Source organism: Hyperolius riggenbachi, chromosome 1, assembly GCF_040937935.1.
Source record: "Hyperolius riggenbachi isolate aHypRig1 chromosome 1, aHypRig1.pri, whole genome shotgun sequence".
Classification (NCBI taxonomy): domain Eukaryota; kingdom Metazoa; phylum Chordata; class Amphibia; order Anura; family Hyperoliidae; genus Hyperolius; species Hyperolius riggenbachi.
Genome location: NC_090646.1, coordinates 482,168,262 through 482,188,714, shown reverse-complemented (window position 1 = coordinate 482,188,714; position 20,453 = coordinate 482,168,262). Strand labels below are relative to the sequence as shown.

At 35.5% G+C, this 20,453-nt stretch overlaps 1 gene segment (V, D, J or C); it reads right to left on the bottom strand.

Moving 5' to 3' along the window:
- The window catches only part of LOC137521920 (T cell receptor alpha chain constant-like), a 38,627-nt gene extending 22,027 nt beyond the window's left edge, over window positions 1–16,600 (bottom strand). The window contains 1 exon segment of the C gene segment in view: window positions 16,545–16,600. Coding sequence covers window positions 16,545–16,572 — 28 coding nt within the window.
- Between the last annotated feature and the right edge of the window lie 3,853 nt (window positions 16,601–20,453).

Below are 20,453 nucleotides of genomic sequence, written 5' to 3'. Positions count from 1 at the left end.
ACATCCTTACTGAATTGGATTGATTAACTCATCATATTAGCTCATTATTTTTTGTTTCCTGCAAAACTTACCAGGTCTAACCACCAGAGTTGTTCCAGATCTAAAGGTGAGTTTATCATAACCTCCAGTAGCACAGTGATACATGCTGATGCAATATGTACTAAACCCAGGAGTATAATAAACTATATGGTACACGTATAGAATTGTAGCCATTCTAATATATTTTATATTACTTATTTTGAGAATTTTCTTACATGGTAGGAGCTTTGAATGTATTTTACTGGTAACATTTAAAAATATCTGTTTGGATAGAACTCAGGAGAAAAGGTAATAGGATATCAGCCACAGGATCTTAATCATCTTAATTATCGGTTATAAAGTAATACAGTTTGGTTAAGTTAAAAACAGTAATGTAGTTTCACTCTTCAGTTATGCAAATTGCCATATACTTACTGGGACTGACAGTCAGCATAGTCCCTTGTCCAAAGAATAGTTTATTTGCTACACCATAATCACACAGTGTGCCACCACATAGCAAATACTACCTCACCTACGTGAAACTAGTGGGACTGTGCAATAAGCTCAATGCAAGCACCTATTTCTCAACAAAACTTTATGACAACATTTTAACTAGGCTGTTTATTTGTCTGTACCATTAAATGAGACATATTTACTGGTACTGACAGTCATCACCATCCCTCATTTAAAGATAAGCCTATATCCTCCTCTACCATACTGTATATCACATTGTAAACCACCATTTAGCAATGTTGCTCGGATACAATCCATGATTACGGCATTTTTCTCTATCCAACATTGTGATCAGAATCTGTGATCGGGAATCGATCACGGAAGTCAATCATGAATTCAGCCGTTATTCCAAGTATTCTGTATACTTTTTTCCTTTGAAATTTTCTTTGAAACTTTAAAATCAATTTACTCAAAAACTATAAGGTCTTTTGGAATTTTTTTTTCCTCTTGTTCCCACTATTCTTCTTAACATATCTGGCAAATTTGGTGTTTCTACCATGTAAGGGGGCTTTGCTATTAACCGCTAGTCAGTGGGTTTTGGTGATTTTTAATCACAAATACTTTTTTAATTTGAAACTTTAAAATCGATTTTCTTAAAAACGATTAGGTCTTTTTAAAAAAAAATGTTTTAAGTTGTAGTCACCGATCACCTTTATAATCCATGCAATTTTGATGATTGCAGCAAGTATGGGGGCTTTGCTATTAATTTTAAAGTCACATCCGTGATCACGGCCATGACCGCGGATTCTACATGTAATCACAGCTAAAAGTCGAATCCGGAGCTCCAATTCAAATCTGGATCACGATCATGGCATATTCAGATTTTGATTCTGCAGTTGCCGGATTTACTCGAATTTGTGATTGGGGGTATCTGAGCATCACTACCATATAGTAAATACACTACCATAATCACATAATTAACCACCACATAGTAAATATAAACTTGCTAACTGCATCCATTGGGCCAATTAAATATTCATAATACATTAGTGAAGCATCAATAGCACATTATTGCATTATAAGTAATTTAGTCATGCCCCTTTTTCATAATACAAGATACACATACTGGCATTGATGCTCAGCAACATTCCTTGTCCAAACATAAGCTTATGTACTCCACTACTATAATCACACCATGAATCACCACAATGCAAACACTTATCTTCCTATTTGGACCTAGCAGAATAGCACAATACTTTATTAGATTTTTTTTATAATTTATTTAAAACTGAATTTCTCTGTGCCATAAGACATACTTACTAGGACTGATAGTCAGCAGTGTCCCCTGTCCAAAGATGAGTTTATATCCTGTGCTACCATAATCACACAGTGAACCAACACATAGCAAATACTGCACTTCCTAACCAAATCACCATTCTTGCTAAGTTTGTTTAATATTAAAGCTCAATAGCAATTTATTTCAATATGTTTTAATTAATTTGCCCCTCTGCGTCAGAATATAAGACATACCTACTAGGATTGACAGTCAGCATTGTCCCTTGTCCAAGGATAAGCATATATGTTCCAGTACCATAATCACAATGAAGCATCACTTAGCAAATACTACATTTATTAACTGAGCATCATGGTATAATACAATACTCTACAATACTGTATTAGAAAACCATGAGTGCTGCTCACCATCCTGCCAAACATTTAACTGAAGTGCAGCCAGTCATCCCAATAGAGTTTAATAAATGATATGTGAACCTTGGTTTACTGTATTGTAAGACAGTGTTTCTCAACATTTTATTGGTATGTACCCCTTTTGAAAGCCTGCTCTCGCCAATAGCAAGATGTTTTGAATCAGGGTGATACCATTTGTTGTAGATGGTATCACCTGATTCAAAACTTCTTGCTTTTACTGATGGCTAACACAGTACAATACTTTACTGCTCTCAACAAGTACCCCATTGCTTGTTTACGTTTAGGGTAATATATAATTTTATACTTACTGGGGAGTATAGTCAGCCTGGTCCCCACTCCAAATGTTAGTTTGCCAATACCAATATTTGCCAATACCAATATGTATCCTGACAAATACCCTAATTGCACTTTCCTTTGAACACACAATGCTTGCAGGCTGCAATATCATAACACAGAGGGGCTCATTTTCTGAGTCAGAGTACCAGAAATCAGATGCCTGTATCTCACAAACTAAATGTGTGAAGTTTTCAAACAGTAAAGGTCCAACATTATGCTGAATTTAATACATGCAATACAAAGTCATTCAATTGAATATGAACATTTGTGTTAATAATGCAGTGCTGAATAAAATTATATCTTACTTACTTGGCCGGACATTCAACTTTGTCCCACTACCAAATATCAATTTATCTGTGCCTCCACTATAAGCACAGTCATTCACACCAGTGCATAAACCACTGTGGACCTTCACTTTTGTTTTTGCAAACATCCATGATGATGAATGATCTCTTTTTCATTTATTAGTCTTAACATATCATATACTGTATGTTTAGGCCATAGCATATCCAGTTAGAACAAGGAATAAGTGTATTCAAAAAAAGTTAAACAATATACACTGTATGAGGCAATATATTGTTATTACTCCCATTGCATCTGCTCCGGTCTTATAATATGTACATTTCATGATTCTTATTATTATAACTAATATTAATATTATTATTACAAATGTAAAATGATTAAAAGTATAAACCACCCTCTTATTACGCCATTTGTTTAATATTATCATACCATTATAATAATGACAATGCAGTAGCAGCAAAATATTGTACCATATTACCCATCAGTTCATTCACTAAGGGCTTGATCCAATTCATTTTTCCTCCTAGGTGGATTTTCACACCTTATCAATAAAATGCCTTCAGTGGGCAAGAAAATACTCAGAAGAATTTTGACAGTACATTTTTGCTTACTTTTTGGTACTTTTTTACTTTTGCAGAGTGCTGAAAAGTAAATTAAACAGAAGATGACAAATCATCTCATAGGAGGAAACTTAGGAGAAAAGTGAATTGGATTGGGCGCCAAGTCTTGACAAGCTGTCAACGGATATAGATTCTGGAAAAGTTCTACTGGAAGACTGAGAGCTTACTCTGTAAATCTTTTAAAATTAGCTATTAAATGTTCTGGTCCTGAAACTTGCTGCTTGTCATACAGATATAATTCTAAAGGATAATTATACATCTCAGTTTGTTTGTTTAATATGTGGCTATATGTGGCTTTTCTGTGATTTGCTTATCAATTATATTTGCTTTTTCATTTCATACTTACATTGAAATAGATCAAAGGAATTGGTTTCTTAAAGAGTCATCAAGCTATAATATATACTCCCCATTTACTTACCTGGGGCTTCTTCCAGCCCCTTGCAGCTGACATGTCCCACGCCGCAGCTCTGCTCCCAGCCGCTGGCCTGGGGTCCCTGCACAGTGCAGAGGCTGACCAGAACCCTGCGGGCAATGTGGACTTTACTGACAGCGGCGCTGGTGCAGGCACAGTAGAGGAGGTCGGCCTCTCCAGCATGCAGGGACCCCGGGCCGGTGACTGTGAATGGAGCTGTCAGTGTGGGACATGTCAGATGCAAGGGGCTGGAGGAAGCCCCAGGTAAGTAAATGGGGGTATATATTATTGCCTGATGACTCCTTTAAGGATACACTTACCAGGTCTAACTATCAGTTTTGTTCCAGACCCAAAGATGAGTTTCCCATAATTTGTAGTAGCACAATGATACATGCTCATACAATATGGGCTAGACCAACATTTTTATAATTTCACCCTAATCCAAAGTTAAACTGAAATATATTTTCTTACTTTTTACAATTACCTAATTGTGTATACTGAATAGTTTATACATCAATTAAAAATAAAGAGTTAAAATTCTACTGGTTGTTCACAACTTAAATGGGTATACTGGGAACCCATCTGGCAAATGCAAATTGTCTGATCTTCCTAAACATGGAGATATTTTTAACAAATCATATTTTTATCTGAAATAATGCCATTGGCAATAAATATATAGAGTTAATTCCCCCTGGGCAGAAAGGATCGGGTTCTCTGTAAAATTGATTGTTTAAAATCTGCATCAGTTAAGATATTTATTTTAAATCTTAGATAGGATCTAATAGAATATTGTATCATTCAAAGTCTAATTTGCATTACTTTTCAGAAAAAGAAATTTTCAGTGATTATAGAGTAAATTATTATTAGATCCTACTAAAATTTCATCATATGCAGCTAGCATTAGTGGATAATGATCCTGCAACAGGTCTTCCTATCAGGTGGTGACACTCAGACTCCTGACCCATTAATACTTTCTGGGTTAGTAAATCCAAAGATATGCATGACAGGTTGGGATTAGTGTTGATCGAACACCTAGATATTCGGGTTCGGATCGGCTCGGCCGAACATGGTCCAGATGTTTGGGATATTCAGCCGAACACTGAGCCTAATTAAAGTCAATGGGGACCCGAGCATACCCCATGCTCGGGTCACCATTGACTTCAATTAGGCTCCGTGTTCGGCCGAATATCCCAAACATCTGGACCATGTTCAGCCGAGCCGATCCGAACCCGAATATCTAGGTGTTCGATCAACACTAGTTGGGATCAGAAATAAAAACATTAGTATGTGCCTAATTATAGGTTTGTTTTAAGTTCATTCTCCATTAGCTGAGAGAAATGTATTTCACAGTGCATATGACCATTCTGAAATCTAACAAAACATAGAATTCTCCACCGTTCATCATTACTCTAAACATACAAGCTCCAAAGCTGTTGAAATTATCCTGGATTCATTATCTAGTGATCATTTACCTGGAGAAGTATGCAGTTAGAAACTGTTGGAAAGTTTGAACTAGTGCTTGCATACTTGTTCTAAGACAGTGAATAAAATATAATTAAGCCTAAATGGAACTACATCTTCAGGGCTTGCCTAAAGCAATTTAGCAATGGTAGATCTCATATTGCTTTATTTACACATTCACTGTAGGTTACATTACATTACAAGATACCCAATTGAGTCTGGAGTAATTTCCATTAATGTATTCGGGTATTGGATGAGTATGGAAAGGGGGGTGGGAAAGCTTCTATAATAGCAGATAGTGTCATATTAAATTTTCCCTATTTTTTAACTTCTAAATAAGAAATGCAATCAATGTGCAGTTGATACTCTCAGGAGATTTTGAAAAACATTACTTACTAGGCAAAACTGTCAACTTGGTTCCTGTGCCGAAAATCAGTTTCCAGCCACCACCACTAGTAGCACAATAAGATATCCTATTACATAAAGTAGATCTGTTTATGGTGATACCTGCAACTAGAGTTACTCCTGACAACTTGAAAATTATTATTTTCTAAATACTGGCATTAATTGTTGTTGGTGAGCTAATGATACATATACACTTTATGCCATATTCGTTTATATTCTACAAAGGATATGTGGGTGCAATATATTACATTTTAGTTAATCATTCAGCTCAATCTCATACTATGTCCTACTTATGCCAACATTAAGGATCACTCATTGACTATGACTCTTAGATGGGATTGTAATTTTAGGAAAGTCAATAACATGAGCTCATACCTATTGGGTTGGCAAAGAGTCTTGTAAGCATTGCAGGTAAAATTTAAATAAGCTAAATCTGCTATTTTTAAGCTTTAGGGCAGCATTGCTGTAAAAGTCATTTTATCCAGCAAAAGCGAATTTCAAATATTCTATCAGTTTAAAGAGAAAATTAAATAGAATAGAACATTTCATTCATCCTCATTTACTCGGTCAGTTTGTATGTTACAGTTAATCTTGATCAAGTGACTTTAGACCATGTAATATATTTTTGCTGTTGCATACATGTAAATTAGCTACGTAATGAGCACAATCGTCACAGGAGTACCCATGCAAGAAGACTTCAGCGTGCCCAAGCCCAAGGTCTCAGTACCATGTGGCCAAATAGCAATCGATCCATGAGGTTGGCACCACCAGATATGTAAAACAATGCTCTTTTATTAAAACATCATTAAAATGACATTAAGTCAGTGAAAAATAGCCAGGCTACATGCCTTGATAAAGGGCATCAAGCTTGAAACAGCGGGCTGTCGCCTTGGATATATTTGCTATTTTTAACTGACTTAAAGTCATTTTACACATCTGGTGGTGCCAGCCTTGTGGATTGACTACATAATTAACAAAATTATATCTTACTTACTTGGTAGGACTGCCACCTTTGTCCCACTGCCAAAGATCAGTTTATTGGCATTTCCAATATAAGCACAGTCACGCACACCAGTACGCAAACCACACATTCAAGACATCCCATTCTATTTTTTTTTTAAAACATCTATGATAGTTCATGGTTCTCTTACATGTTGTATTAAAGGGCTCAGTAAATGGTTGTAATAGGCATTTGTACTATACATATATTTGATATTTAAGTAATAATAACAAAGTCAAGATAAATATTAAGGACTACTGTTGATCAGAGAGTTCACTGTAAGGGCTCGATTCACAAAAGCGTGAAGCGTGATAACTCCTATCACAGCAGTTATCACGCGATCATGCACGTGAAACACGTGCAAATGTTCATTTATTACGCAGAGTAATGCTTTGCGCATGCAAAGCGTCGCGCGCGGCAGATTGCGTGAGAACTGCTGTGATAGCAGTTATCACGCTTTTGTGAATCAACCCCAAGGTGTAATATATTTTCAAAAGGTGTGATATCTTTTCATAAGTGGCTTGATTCACTAAACTGTGATAAGACAAATATCACACATTATCAAAGTTATCACACGTTATCAAATGTTATCAGACGTTATCCAAAGTTATCACACGCTATCAAAGTTAGCACGCCTTATCAGAGTAGCATAGCGAGCGTTACGAACCTGCAGGGGCTCAGGACAGGACGAGTGCCATTGCCAATTAGCAGGAATAAGTTAGTAGCGCTTGCTATGCTACGCTGATAAGGCGTGTTAACTTTGATAATGTGTGATAACGTTTGATAACTTTGATAATGTGTGATAACTTTGATAAGGTGTGATATTTGTCTTATCACCGTTTAGTGAATAAAGCCCCATATGGGAATCTTGAGCTCACACAGAGTTTGTGCCTATTGCACATTTTGTTTAATAAACATTGACACTATTAATAGGCTTTTTTGGTCATTATGCAGCAATACATTATGCATTAGCAAGCTTATTCCTTTTTTGTGAACATTCTCCCTCACAAAAGGTCTGTAGAAAAATATTTTCATATTTGCACACAGCTTTCAAGCTGTCAGGCTAGGTTCGCAGTGGCTATTGCAGACCCTGTAGTAGCAGTAACATTGGATCAGAAAAGCGGATAATTAAATTATTATTTTTAAAGATCACCTTGTGCATGGGCTGCATTCAAACTTTGGCCATTATGTATTACTACATTTATATGATATGACCAGTCTGCTCTCCTTATAATAAATGATAAAATAAATAACCCCACATGAATGTGTACACGCACCACTGTGAATATGATGGAATATAGGTTTAAATCGCAGATAAAATAAGTATAAATTTGGTGATGGGGCAAAGACAGTCAGTCATTGCACTTAACATGCAGTCATTGCACATGTTTCGGTCTTTCTTTTTCAATCACCAGCCATTTTAACATTTATTAAAACTTAGTCTGTTAAGAAAAAAAATATCAGAAACTACATATATGTTTCAGTAAATGATCACTTTGTACTCACCCTTGCAAAATAATCTCTACACTGCATTAACTTTTTTGTATTTCATGGTGATAATACTGTATTTGTTAGATTAGTATTACATAAGGTGGTCTTTGGAAAGAATAATTAGAGATAGCGGGAATGTACTGCCTGGGACCTATCTAGCCTGTCATCATGGGTCAGATGTCTGATGATTACTGATAACCTAGTTGATCCTGACAAGCAACAATCTGATTATTTCAGTTAACCACTTTCAAAAGTACTAGAATGACATTAGGCATTAGTAGTAAGATAGCCAATGTCTACAAAGAGAGTATTTTTGTATTGAAAAATGGAAACAATTGAATGAATAGTCTACAATAGATCATAATGAATGTTTATGTGTAAGTATTATTTTTAGTTTTAATTTACATCCTTACTGAATTTGATTGATTTAACTCATCATATTAGCTCATTATTTTTTGTTTTCTGCAAAACTTACCAGGTCTAACCACCAGATTTGTTCCAGATCCAAAGGTGAGTTTATCATAACCTCCAGTAGCACAGTGATACATGCTGATGCAATATGTACTAAACCCAGGAGTATAAGACACTGTATCTGGTACATGTATAGAATTGTATATTTTATAATTATTTGCTGTGCTTAATTTTTCAGACTGTGATACCTAAGCTTGTTTTCTTAACCTAATTCTGCATATGTAAGCTGCTTTCTGAAACATCCACTGAGCTCGTAAAAAAACAAGAAAATTTGTATAGCACTTTACTCCTGTTCGATTAAAAGCACTAAGGACACGCTCAATAGGCCGCCCTGCAGTGTTAGGGAGTCTTGCCCACGGACTCCTTACTAACAAGTGTCTGGCTTACTGAAGAGGAACAGCCAAGATTCAGACCCTGGTCCCCTATGTCAGAGGTGGTGTACTGAACCAGTACACTACCCACCATCTGTACTAGTGTATTTCCTTGGTCAGGGAAGCCAAAAGGATGCAGAAATATTTGTACAAATATTTCTGCACTTATAGAGCTCCTACCACATGACTTTAAACATGTTTTACTGCCAGTTATGATTTCTGCTCTAGGTTAAAGGCATTGACAAGCTAACTGATATATACTTTACATGTGTGTTTACTTTAAGTGAATCTTAAAACACAGAGGGGGATATAGAGGGTTTCATATTTATTTATTTTTTAACAATTCTAATATCCTGGCTGTTCTGCTTATGTTATGCATCTAATTTGCAATCAACAGACCCAGAATAATTATGCAGATCAGGTGATCTTATTAAATGCATACCTGATTCATGTGTGTGATTCAGGCATTAGTGAAGCCAGGCAGTTAAGCAGGACAGCCAGGCCACTGGTATTTTTCAAAAGGAAATAAACATGGCTGCCTTAATATACCTTCAATTAAAGTATTACTTTAAGAATCCAACATTGCTAAATTTGTTAATAAATATCAAAATCTCAGGGCTGTTATCATGATAACAGCCTTAATATACCAAATAAATAAAATTTTATTGATTATTTATGTATCTAAACATGGAATTTAGACTTGGGCATCCATGGAAAAACGAAATATTAAATACAATAATATCTTACTTACTTGGTAGGACAGTTACTTTTGTTCCACTACCAAACACTAGTTTATAGTTTCCAGTATAAGCACAGTCAGACGCACCAGTACGTAAACCATTCCAGCTCATGTCCCTTTCTTCTAGTTTTGGTAAACATCCATAATAGTTGAATGATCTTTTACCCTGTTATCGCCTAACATATTTTGTATGTTGAATATGTGCATTATGATCAGTATATGACTAAACACATGCATAAAAATATACTTTTATGATAATATTGATACTCACAATATATACAATATACAGTATATTGTTATGATACCCATTTTATCTGATAAATAATCATATTGCATCTCAATTTCATTTTTAGTGGTGTACACAGTTATTTATTAGGACATTAGTGTATTATTATGGAGAAATACAAAAATTAACCTCATTGGCAGTTGAAAGCAACAATACTTAGCTACTCTGACAAACTTTAAACCGATTGCCATGCATTAAACTTAATTCTGTAATGAATATAGCTTAGTAGTTATGTTACTCTATAATAATAATTAAAAAAAACTGAATACACAAATCAAATACTGCTTGAGAGATTAACATTTCCAATCCATTAAAATGCTAATCACATTGCTTTAGGTATTGAAAAATTATAACAGTTTTACTGATATTTAATATTTTTCTAATATTGTCTTTGGCCTAGGAGTAGTAGAACTATTTAGCTAGCTCCGTGTTATATTTAAAGCAGGATATTACTCACTTTGATAAATAGTCAGCTTTGTGCCTTGGCCAAAAATCAGCTTTCTGTTACCAACATTAGCACACCAAAATATTCCACTACAATAACATGTTTACAACCCCTCTATTTAGCTTACACTCACCATGAAAAAATAATGCTTAGGGTAAAATCTTTTTAAACATTCTTCTTCAAATATGTTTTATGTAAAGGAAATAGGTAGATCAGCTATTACAGAAAATATAAGTAAACCTTCCATGTGCAAACATTTTCTTGCTGACTTCAGCTCTGTCCCTGAAATAACAATTGGAGATGCTGACATTTATGTTCACATTGAATATAGTTTTGCGAGTTAACTAGATTGCATCCCAGCTAAAACAAAACTATTTTCCACTTTGGTAAGTTGAAATGGGGTTAATATTCTATTTAAATTTCCAACCAAGGCAAACTGATCAAGACTGTATATAATGTTATGCATACTTGTACATTTACCTAAATGCACTTATAAAATATTAACAATGACACTTACTTAGCTTCACGGTCAGCTGACTTCCCCCTCCAAATATCAGCTTCCTACCAGTCCCAGTATAAGCACAGTAATAAATGCTAGTACATAAACCTGACTTGTGTGCATGTGGTTAGTTTACACTATTTAGTTTATCTTTTTTTCTAAACTAATGCATAAAATCTATCAATCATGGGATGGCAGGGATGTTGAACTCCAGTCCTGAAGGGCCAAGGTTCCCACACATTTTTGGCACAGCTCAAATTAATTGATGGGACTGAATCAGAAAAGGCGTGGTTCATCAAGTAGAACACATTTATACATTTCTCACCCATCCTAAACACAGGCATGGTTATGGCCCTCGAGGATGGACTTCGACACTTGTGATCTAAGGCATTGGTTCCTATTAGCATTAAAGTCATCTTATGAACTTGTTTATGATTTTTCATTCCTTAACCACTTAAGTACCTGAAGCCTCTGGCCCCTTAAGGACCAGATGATTTCTAGTAAAAAAAATTCCAAGGCTCACCGATGTCCCTTGGCTAAAGATTAACTAGTCACCTGTGATATTAGCATACCAAACATGTCATTACAATGACTACATTATCACTGCACATGAAAAGCCTATCCAATAAACACATCATAATAATGCTTGCGTTGATCTTGCATAGGCCTGTTTTAATTTTTACGTCCACATGGGCCATGTGTTAAGCAGAGATTGAAGCCTATGTTCCTAAGTCATTGCTTAAGTGTAACTTCTGCTTACCATCAAATTAAACACATATCTCACATGTATATATATGGGCAGCCAACAACCCCACACAATAACTAGAGGCTAACATGGGGAAGGAGGTCATTTGATTGTTGGCAGTAAGAGAATGTTGTTAGTCTGAGCTTTTCTGCTCCAGTACCATGACAGAACTATGCATCCAATTATAAATGTCATATATATTACAACCAAACAGCAAGGTGTATTCTCCAGTGTGACCTATGTAGCGTATACTGGCATTTATCCAATTAATGTTTTTCCCTGAATTTTCTCCCAGGAGAAAACTTTTCATCTTATCTAAAATATAACGGGCCATATGCAATTCACTTTTTCACCTGAGTTTTCTCCTACGAGAAAAAAATTCGTTTTCGATTTAAAATAATATTTTACCACTTTGCAATGGAAAAAGTATCAAACGGTAGGTAAAAAGTACAATCAAAACTATTTTTTAGCATTTTCTTGCTTGCTGATGGTTTAAAAGTCATTTTCTCAACAAGTTACAAAATATCACCTAGGAGAAAACACAGGTGAAAAATGGAATTGCATATGGGCCAACTTTTCACCACTTAGCAATTGAAAAAAGTGCTAAAAAGTAGGTACAAAGTGATATCAAACTTATTTTAAATATTTTCTTACATGGCGGGAGCTTTGAATGTATTTTACTGGTAACATTTAAAAATATCTCTTTGGATAGAACTCAGGAGAAAAGTTAATAGGATATCAGCCACAGGATCTTAATTATCGGTTATAAAGTAATACAGTTTGGTTAAGTTAAAAACAGTAATGTAGTTTCACTCTTCAGTTATGCAAATTGCCATATACTTACTGGGACTGACAGTCAGCGTAGTCCCTTGACCAAAGAATAGTTTATTTGCTACATCATAATAACACAGTGAGCCACCACATAGCAAATACTACCTCTCCTATGTGAAACTAGTGGCACTATGCAATAAGCTCAATGCAAGCATTTATTTCTCAACAAAACATTATGACAACATTTTTAACTAGGTGGTTTATTTGTCTGTGCGAGTCGTTCGTAAGTCGGGCGTTCGTAAGTCAGGGACTACCTGTACTTATTAGTACTGATAGTCATCACCAACCCTCCACTACCATATATCACATTGTAAGCCACCATATAGTAAATACACTACCATAATCACATTATTAACCACCACTTAGTAAATACAAACTTGCTAACTACATCCAATGGGCCGATTAAATATTCATAATACATTAGTGAAGTATCAATAGCAAATTATTGCATTATAAGTAATTTAGTCATGTCCCTTTTCCATAATACAAGATACACATACTGGCATTGATACTCAGCACCATTCCTTGTCATAACATAAGCTTATGTACTCCACTACTATAATCACACCATGAACCACCACATTGCAAACACCGATCTTCCCATTTGGACCTAGCAGAATAGCGCAATACTTTATTCGATTTTTTTTATATAATATATTTAAAACTGAATTTCTCTGTGCCATAAGACATACTTACTAGGACTGACAGTCAGCAGTGTCCCCTGTCCAAAGATGAGTTTATCGCCTGTGCTCCAATCACACAGTGAACCAACACATAGCAAATACTGCACTTCCTAACCAAATCAATAGTCCTGCTAAGTTTGTTTAATATTAAAGCCCCATAAAAATTTCTTTCATTATTTTTTAATTCATTTGCCCCTCTGTGTCAGAATATAAGACATACTTACTAGGATTGACAGTCAGCATTGTCCTTTGTCCAAAGATAAGCATATATGTTCCAGTACCATAATCACAATGAAGCATCACTTAGCAAATACTACATTTATTAACTGAGCATCATGTTATAATACAATACTCATTCTATATACATATATTAAATACATTTTGTTTAAATTTTTTTTTTACTTAGTCTACATTCTGTTTGAAGAACATTAGTGCTGCTCACCATCCTGCCAAACTTTTAACTGAAGTGCAGCCAGTCACCCCAATAGAGGTCAATAAATGATATGTGAACCTTGGCTTACTGTCTTGTAAGACAGTGTTTCTCAACATTTTATATGTAGGTACCCCTTTTGAAAGACCGCTCTTACCAAAAGCAAGAAGTTTTGAATCAGGATGATAGCATTTATTGTAGATGGTATCATCCTGTTTTAAAACTGCTTGCTTTTACTGGTGGCTAAAACTGTACAATACTCTACTGCTCCCACTGCATGGTTAAGATTATCTCAAGTACCCCTTGAGAGATATTTTACATGGTAACTGTTTTTAAACAATTCCCAAGCATTTACTATTGGAACTTTGCAATTAAATAGCTAAAATACTAATTTGGTGTTGTTGTTTATATATGCTTTATTTGATTTATCATATTCAAAAAACTCTAAATTTGCTACTACTTAATTAACTATATCAAGTCTGAGTAGCCCCTGGACCAATCAGAAGTATCCCTGGGTTACGCATATCACAGATTGTGGTTGATTCACAAAACTGTGCCAACTCATAGCACGGCTTTGCTAGTGTTTTGCGCCTGTTATAATGCGCGTAACAGTTTTTGTGCGCAAATGCGGCATAACCCAAATTCGCATTTGCGTGCGAAAATCATTACGTGCGTTATAATGCACGCAAAATGCTAGCATGGCCGTGCTATGAGTTAGCACGGTTTAGTGAATCTACCCCATTGAAAGCCTAGGTTGTAAGACAGTAACATAATGTAATCAGTGAGAGCTTTCCTATACCCATGTCAAATAATAAAATAAAAAAAATAAAATATAACTTAAAAATCGTTCTATAAATTATCAAACAACCATGAAACATATTTTTCACTGTTACTCTGAAAACAAGTACACAACCTCTAGTACGATTTCAGCATAACCCATTGTTTAATTTAGAAACTGAACTTTCAGTTTACTCGTCTCTTAAAAAGAAACATACTCACTAGGATTCATAGTAAACAAGGTTCCCCATCCAAAGATGGGGAACCTTGTTGACTATGGTTTGTATATGTGGAAAGGCGAAAATAAAGCAGACACAGTTATCTGTGATCAGGTATAAAATTGTTGGAAATAAGCTACTTACTGGTTTCAACTACTAATTTTGTTCCCGTTCCAAAGAAGAGCTTAAAGCCAGTAGTACACAGTGATATACCTGTCTACAGTAACATCTGAGCCTGTACACAATTCATTCTACTTTAAGCTGTGTATATCTCTCACAGCTTAATATGGGAATACAGTTAGAATGGAACTCTTCAGTACTCATCAGTATGGGGCAGTTAATGAAAAAAATATGAGAGGATGACCATAGCAGATCAAAAATGGAAGACGTAATTGCTAACTTTTTTTTATGAGGCTCCGTTGATACTGGCTGTTATTTTACCCCCTTTGTATTCACTACTTAGTGAGATTACTTAGTGAAAACAATGCACAATAAAATTCATTTCAAGAGAAATATAATATTCAAGAAAATGTTATAAAATACATTTAGGTTTCACTAGGTGCATGTTGGCTGTAGCTAAGCAGTGGATTAAGATGAACATGGTATGGTATTATAAATATTATAAAATAAAAGTTTTCAATACTTAGCAGTGAAAGTATCATATTTTCATTATGCAATTACAGTTTTATGAATTTCCACCAGAGTCTTTTTCTCATTAAATGTTACATTTTCTACTTTCAATGTTACATATTCCATGACTCAAAATATAATGGGATTTGCAAGATACCTTTTGGACCTAAGACCCTTTCTTCCTTAAACCTTTTTAAATTAGACCTTGCTTTTTTCTTCCCACTGACTTCAATGGATTTGGAAAAAAATACATTTCTTTAGCCTGTTGACATAAAGGGAGCACTTACCTGGAGCTTCCTTCAGCTCCCCTGTACCTGACAAGCTGCCTTGGCATTCTCTGGATCCCCTCCATAGTCCCGCTGGCAACTCCATTAAGCTGGCGACTTTGGCTGAAGCCATGAGCTACTGTGCCTGTGCAACCCGTCCGCGCACCCGACACTATCAAGCACCCAGTTCCGTGAGCTTCGTGCACATGCAGGGTTCAGTCTTTTGGGAAACGCACATGCTCAGGAGGCTTACAGTGATGAACATGTGATAGTGTCGGGTGCGTGGACAGGTCACACAGATGCAGTAGCTCATGACTTCAGCCGAAGCCACTAGTTTAACAGAGTCACCAGCGGAACCATAGAGGGGACCCATAGGACACTGAGGGACCTCATAGTCTACAGGGGGCTGGAGGAAGCCCCAGGTAAGTGCAGATTTTAAATTCTAGGCACTGCTCAGGGTCCCTTTAAAAGCAATGCCTAAGGAGTGAATATATGCATTTTTATATAATAGGTGTATAAAACTCTTTGAAACCTTATGAAATCCCAAGAAACATATTAAATAATTATGTTATTGTGTTTATTAAAACTTTTAACATTCTACAGATAGTAGCACAATCGTCTGCAAAAGGTAAGCAGCTTTTGTTGTTTCACTTTGATTTCAGCTTTGTTGTTATTTAACTTTGAGTAATTTTTACTGAGCATTCACTCATCAATTTGTTCATAGTAGCAGGAAACATTGTACTGCTGCATGACCATCCATGTAATCTGCAAACCAGAGGTTACTGCTGCATGTGGGAGATTAATTAATGTGATCATGGATTAATTCATACTTCAGCACCAATGCAATCCATTAAGTGTATCACTTATGTATAGAGATTGTGCAGAAATTGTATTATATTTACAATTTCATATTGTGATATCTGTAATGATAACTTTTTCAGACTTACTTGGTATTACCGCAAGCCTGGTCCCCATCCCGAATATAAGCTTGTTGAGACCAGTATTATCACAGTGATGGAGGGCATTGCAAAAACTGCCTAACTTGTTTGTGCCTTTAGTATATTGGCTCATCCCCTAAATTGGGGATACTGGTGATTATAAGCCTTACCAGTTTATTGTTTAGTCAATAATAATTCAGTAGACCAGCATCCAACTTAACTGAAGTATTAGTTCTGGATGGGATGACCCTATAATACAGTTAGATTTTTAAAGAGTTCATAGATTTGCTGGTTTGGAAAGCCTATTAAATTGAGTCCCCAAGTCATGATGCTTTAATTTTATGTTCAACACAAAACATAAGGCTTATTTTTACATATTTATTTTATTTTATAGTTAATTGGTTCAGATTAAACTCATTAACGCATGGCTGTATACAGCTTATTTTATGCATGGTTCCTCACAAAGGCCCTCTAAATTTTCATGGTTTGTCCTAGCAAATATTTTTTTTTTTACCTCATCTATCAATTACTCTTTCAGCACCTACAAACTCAAAACAATACTAAAAAGTATGTAAAAAAGTAGTATCAAGCTAATTTTGAGTACTTCCTCGCTTGTTGGGTGCTTAAAAGATATTTAATCAATAAGGTAAGGTGTGAAAATATCTCTTTAAAGGAAACTCAGGAGAAAAGTTAATTAAATTGGAGCCTCATTCAACAATCATGATAAATTAGTACTACGGTATGAATTGTTAGTACAGCATATATAACTAAGGCTTACCTGGTTTGACATCTAGTTTTGTACCTTGTCCAAAAATCAGTTTTCCATATGTACCTCCTGTATCTGCACTCTGATTTTTCTCTTTACACTAACTCATCACCACATTTTCATAATAGGCAGTGCATAGTGCAGACTCTTGTTCTTTTTTTCTAGTTAACTCGCAAAATACTATGTAGAGCTTTAGGTCTCCTATTCTATGATCTCCCTATGCTGGAGGTCTAGTATTAATTAACACTCAACTACCACATACAATCTCTAAATGTAGCACGCTCACCAGCAATTTGTATTCATTGTCTTCCATTGCAACACAATAGTGTAGTTATTTCTAGTCACACAGCATGTCACATCAGAATATTCAAAGCTGTATACCTGTATGCCCTACAGGCACTCAAGCATAGTCATGTCACAGAAAGATGTACTTACTGACACAACCTGTAATGAATATGTGTAACTGGTGTCGCTACAGAATTATAAACCCAGATAATTGCGATCCACTTGCTTCAACTTGGGGTCATCACATCCTAAATTCTCCAGGCATGCTAATTTCCATTGGCATTTCAAGAAACCTGAAGCATTCAATGCCTAAAGCTGCTGTCCAGTTATCTGGCGGCTAATTCATTAACCAGACATTAAAAGCTTTGATTGCATTTCCTTCCTATTTCAATTGGAAATTTGCATATTTAGGAGAATGTTTACTTTGAGAGTCATACTGCAGAGCAGGAGCACTGCCTGGAGGCTTTAGTGATACCTCTGAGCAGTTTTCAGACTGCACTTAACACAGTAAATCTCTCTCAGTTCTTTAGAACACTAGTACAAATCCCCACTGCTGAATTTACTATAGGCATATTGATCTTGCCCAAATAGTACAGCACACTTTGTGCAGAAAGATTACTTTTAATAGCAATTACCTAAAGAAACACACACTTTATAAAAACCTTAACCTCAAAGAATAATAATTGGGCTTTAGTCAGCTTTGGTTGTACTGCAGGAAAATTTGTATCTGTATTTGAACCCATTTACATACTTCGTATACACACTTAATACTATATAAAATTATAATACGTAAAATTAAAAATATATTTCAAACAAAAAAAAAGCCCCTACTTACTAGACAGCACAGTGAGCCTTGTGCCTTCACCAAAGAGGTATTTCCAGTTGCCGGTATCAGCACAATGAGAAACCCCTCTACATAAACTAGGAGGCAGGTCTTTCTGTAGAGGGGTCTCCTGGAGCTGTTTACTCACGTCTACATCTTCATACAAATGCTATAATTTCACAATCATATGCATTACTAGATGCACCAAGGGCATCTCAATAATTGGGGTGACAAAGTTTCGGAATACCAGCTTGTAGGAAACGTCTTAAAAACACTATTATACCCCAGTGCAATAACCTATTTGTGTGTAGCTAACAGTTAATGGAACTATGCATGATCTAAGCAACATACACAACCAAATGTACTCATATGTAAAAGCTTATGTTGTGTATACAGCTATATAGAACAGTGAATTGTCTGAGTAAAAGTGTGCAGACTCCTTATTGGAGCTAGACAGTCAGTTCCAAGCCATTTGTAATAAATAGCAAGTTCAAGAAGGTGGCATCTCAGTATGATAAAAATCCCACCAAGCATAATGTTCCCAAAGTCAGTGACCTTCAGCCATGTTAGACTACAGAAAAAAAACAGCTTACCAGTGTTTTACATTACTATTTAATAATCTCCCCATGTATGGAACTTAAATGATTGCTTTAGTAAACTGAGATACACAGAGATTGTCATCTGGTTGGTTGGAACCAGAACTTCCATTTCTTCCCCGGAGGCTTTAATAGGGAGATCCTGTAATATGCATTGAATAGCAGAAAACACAAACACACAGAAATCCACATGAATCAACCAAGTAATAAAGAGTTAGCCACAAATACCTTTTTTCTAGTTATTTCTAGGTAGGATTAAGCAGAACCAGGGATGATCAGTAAGATGCTATTTTTTTTAACTCTTATGCAAATTGTGTTGCACTTTTTATGCAAACTGGAATTAGTCCCAGTCAGCAGCCATTTCAAGCTGCATACACATTGCAACAAAATATGCAACTAGTTGGAAAACATTTGCAATTCGTAAATCATAGGTAAGCATAACAATAAGGAAGTTAGCTAGTCACTTATTTTTACTACAATTTTTAGGTAATATATACAGTGTGAATGCATATCATTTCAGTGGATTGTTTTGAAAAGACTTTGTTATAACATACTCATATGTCATTTTTATTTGATCAGTCAAATCTGACTGTGTCTGACCACTATCTTCATAAATTAACTTTGCTGTAATTGTGTAGGGAAAGCGCAGCACATGCTTCATCTTGTATTCTATTTGGTGACCTGTGTAATGCTGGTCACACACTGGCTGATTCATCTGGCAGGCTTTGTCAGCTCAGCAGAAGCAGGTGACCACTGAAGTATGATGTGCTGTGAAGTGGCATGCCAATTACATTATGGTGGCCACTAATGATCCAATCTTTATCATCCAATCTTACCATCTCTATTTAATATAAGGGACTGCTTCAATTATCCATTCAAAATATTCACTCAATTTACCCGTCTACTACATAGATTTGGAAAAATTGGATGAAAAATATTGGCTCATCAGTAGCAACCATTAAACATGCTGTCACAGGCAACATGTACCACAATACGTGTACAGTGCATCTTTGCATCAATCATCTGTGCTTAGCGTAAGACAATTATAGTTGCATTTCTAATAGTATGTGACAGGTCCTCTTAACTCTCAGTGAGTCATTTAGAAATATGTATAGTTAAGGAGATTTTTCACTATTATACCAGACTAGTAATTTAATTGTTATCAACTAAATATAGTACTGTAAATCAGAGCCAATGGTGGACCAGCAAATCATCAAAGAGAACATGTTTTTGTGCCAACCTGGTTGATATTAAGTGGAAATCAAAGCAAGTCTTTTTGGTTTTGGGAAGAAAAGACAGAACCTCTGTTTTGTTTATACTGGTGTCTGTTTCTTCTCCATTTTTTCATGTATATATGGCTACCCCGTGTCTAAAAAGTGAGCAACATTATATGTTTATCCAGTATGGTTAGCTTCTTAGGAAATCTGTTCAGTTACATTCAGTATGTT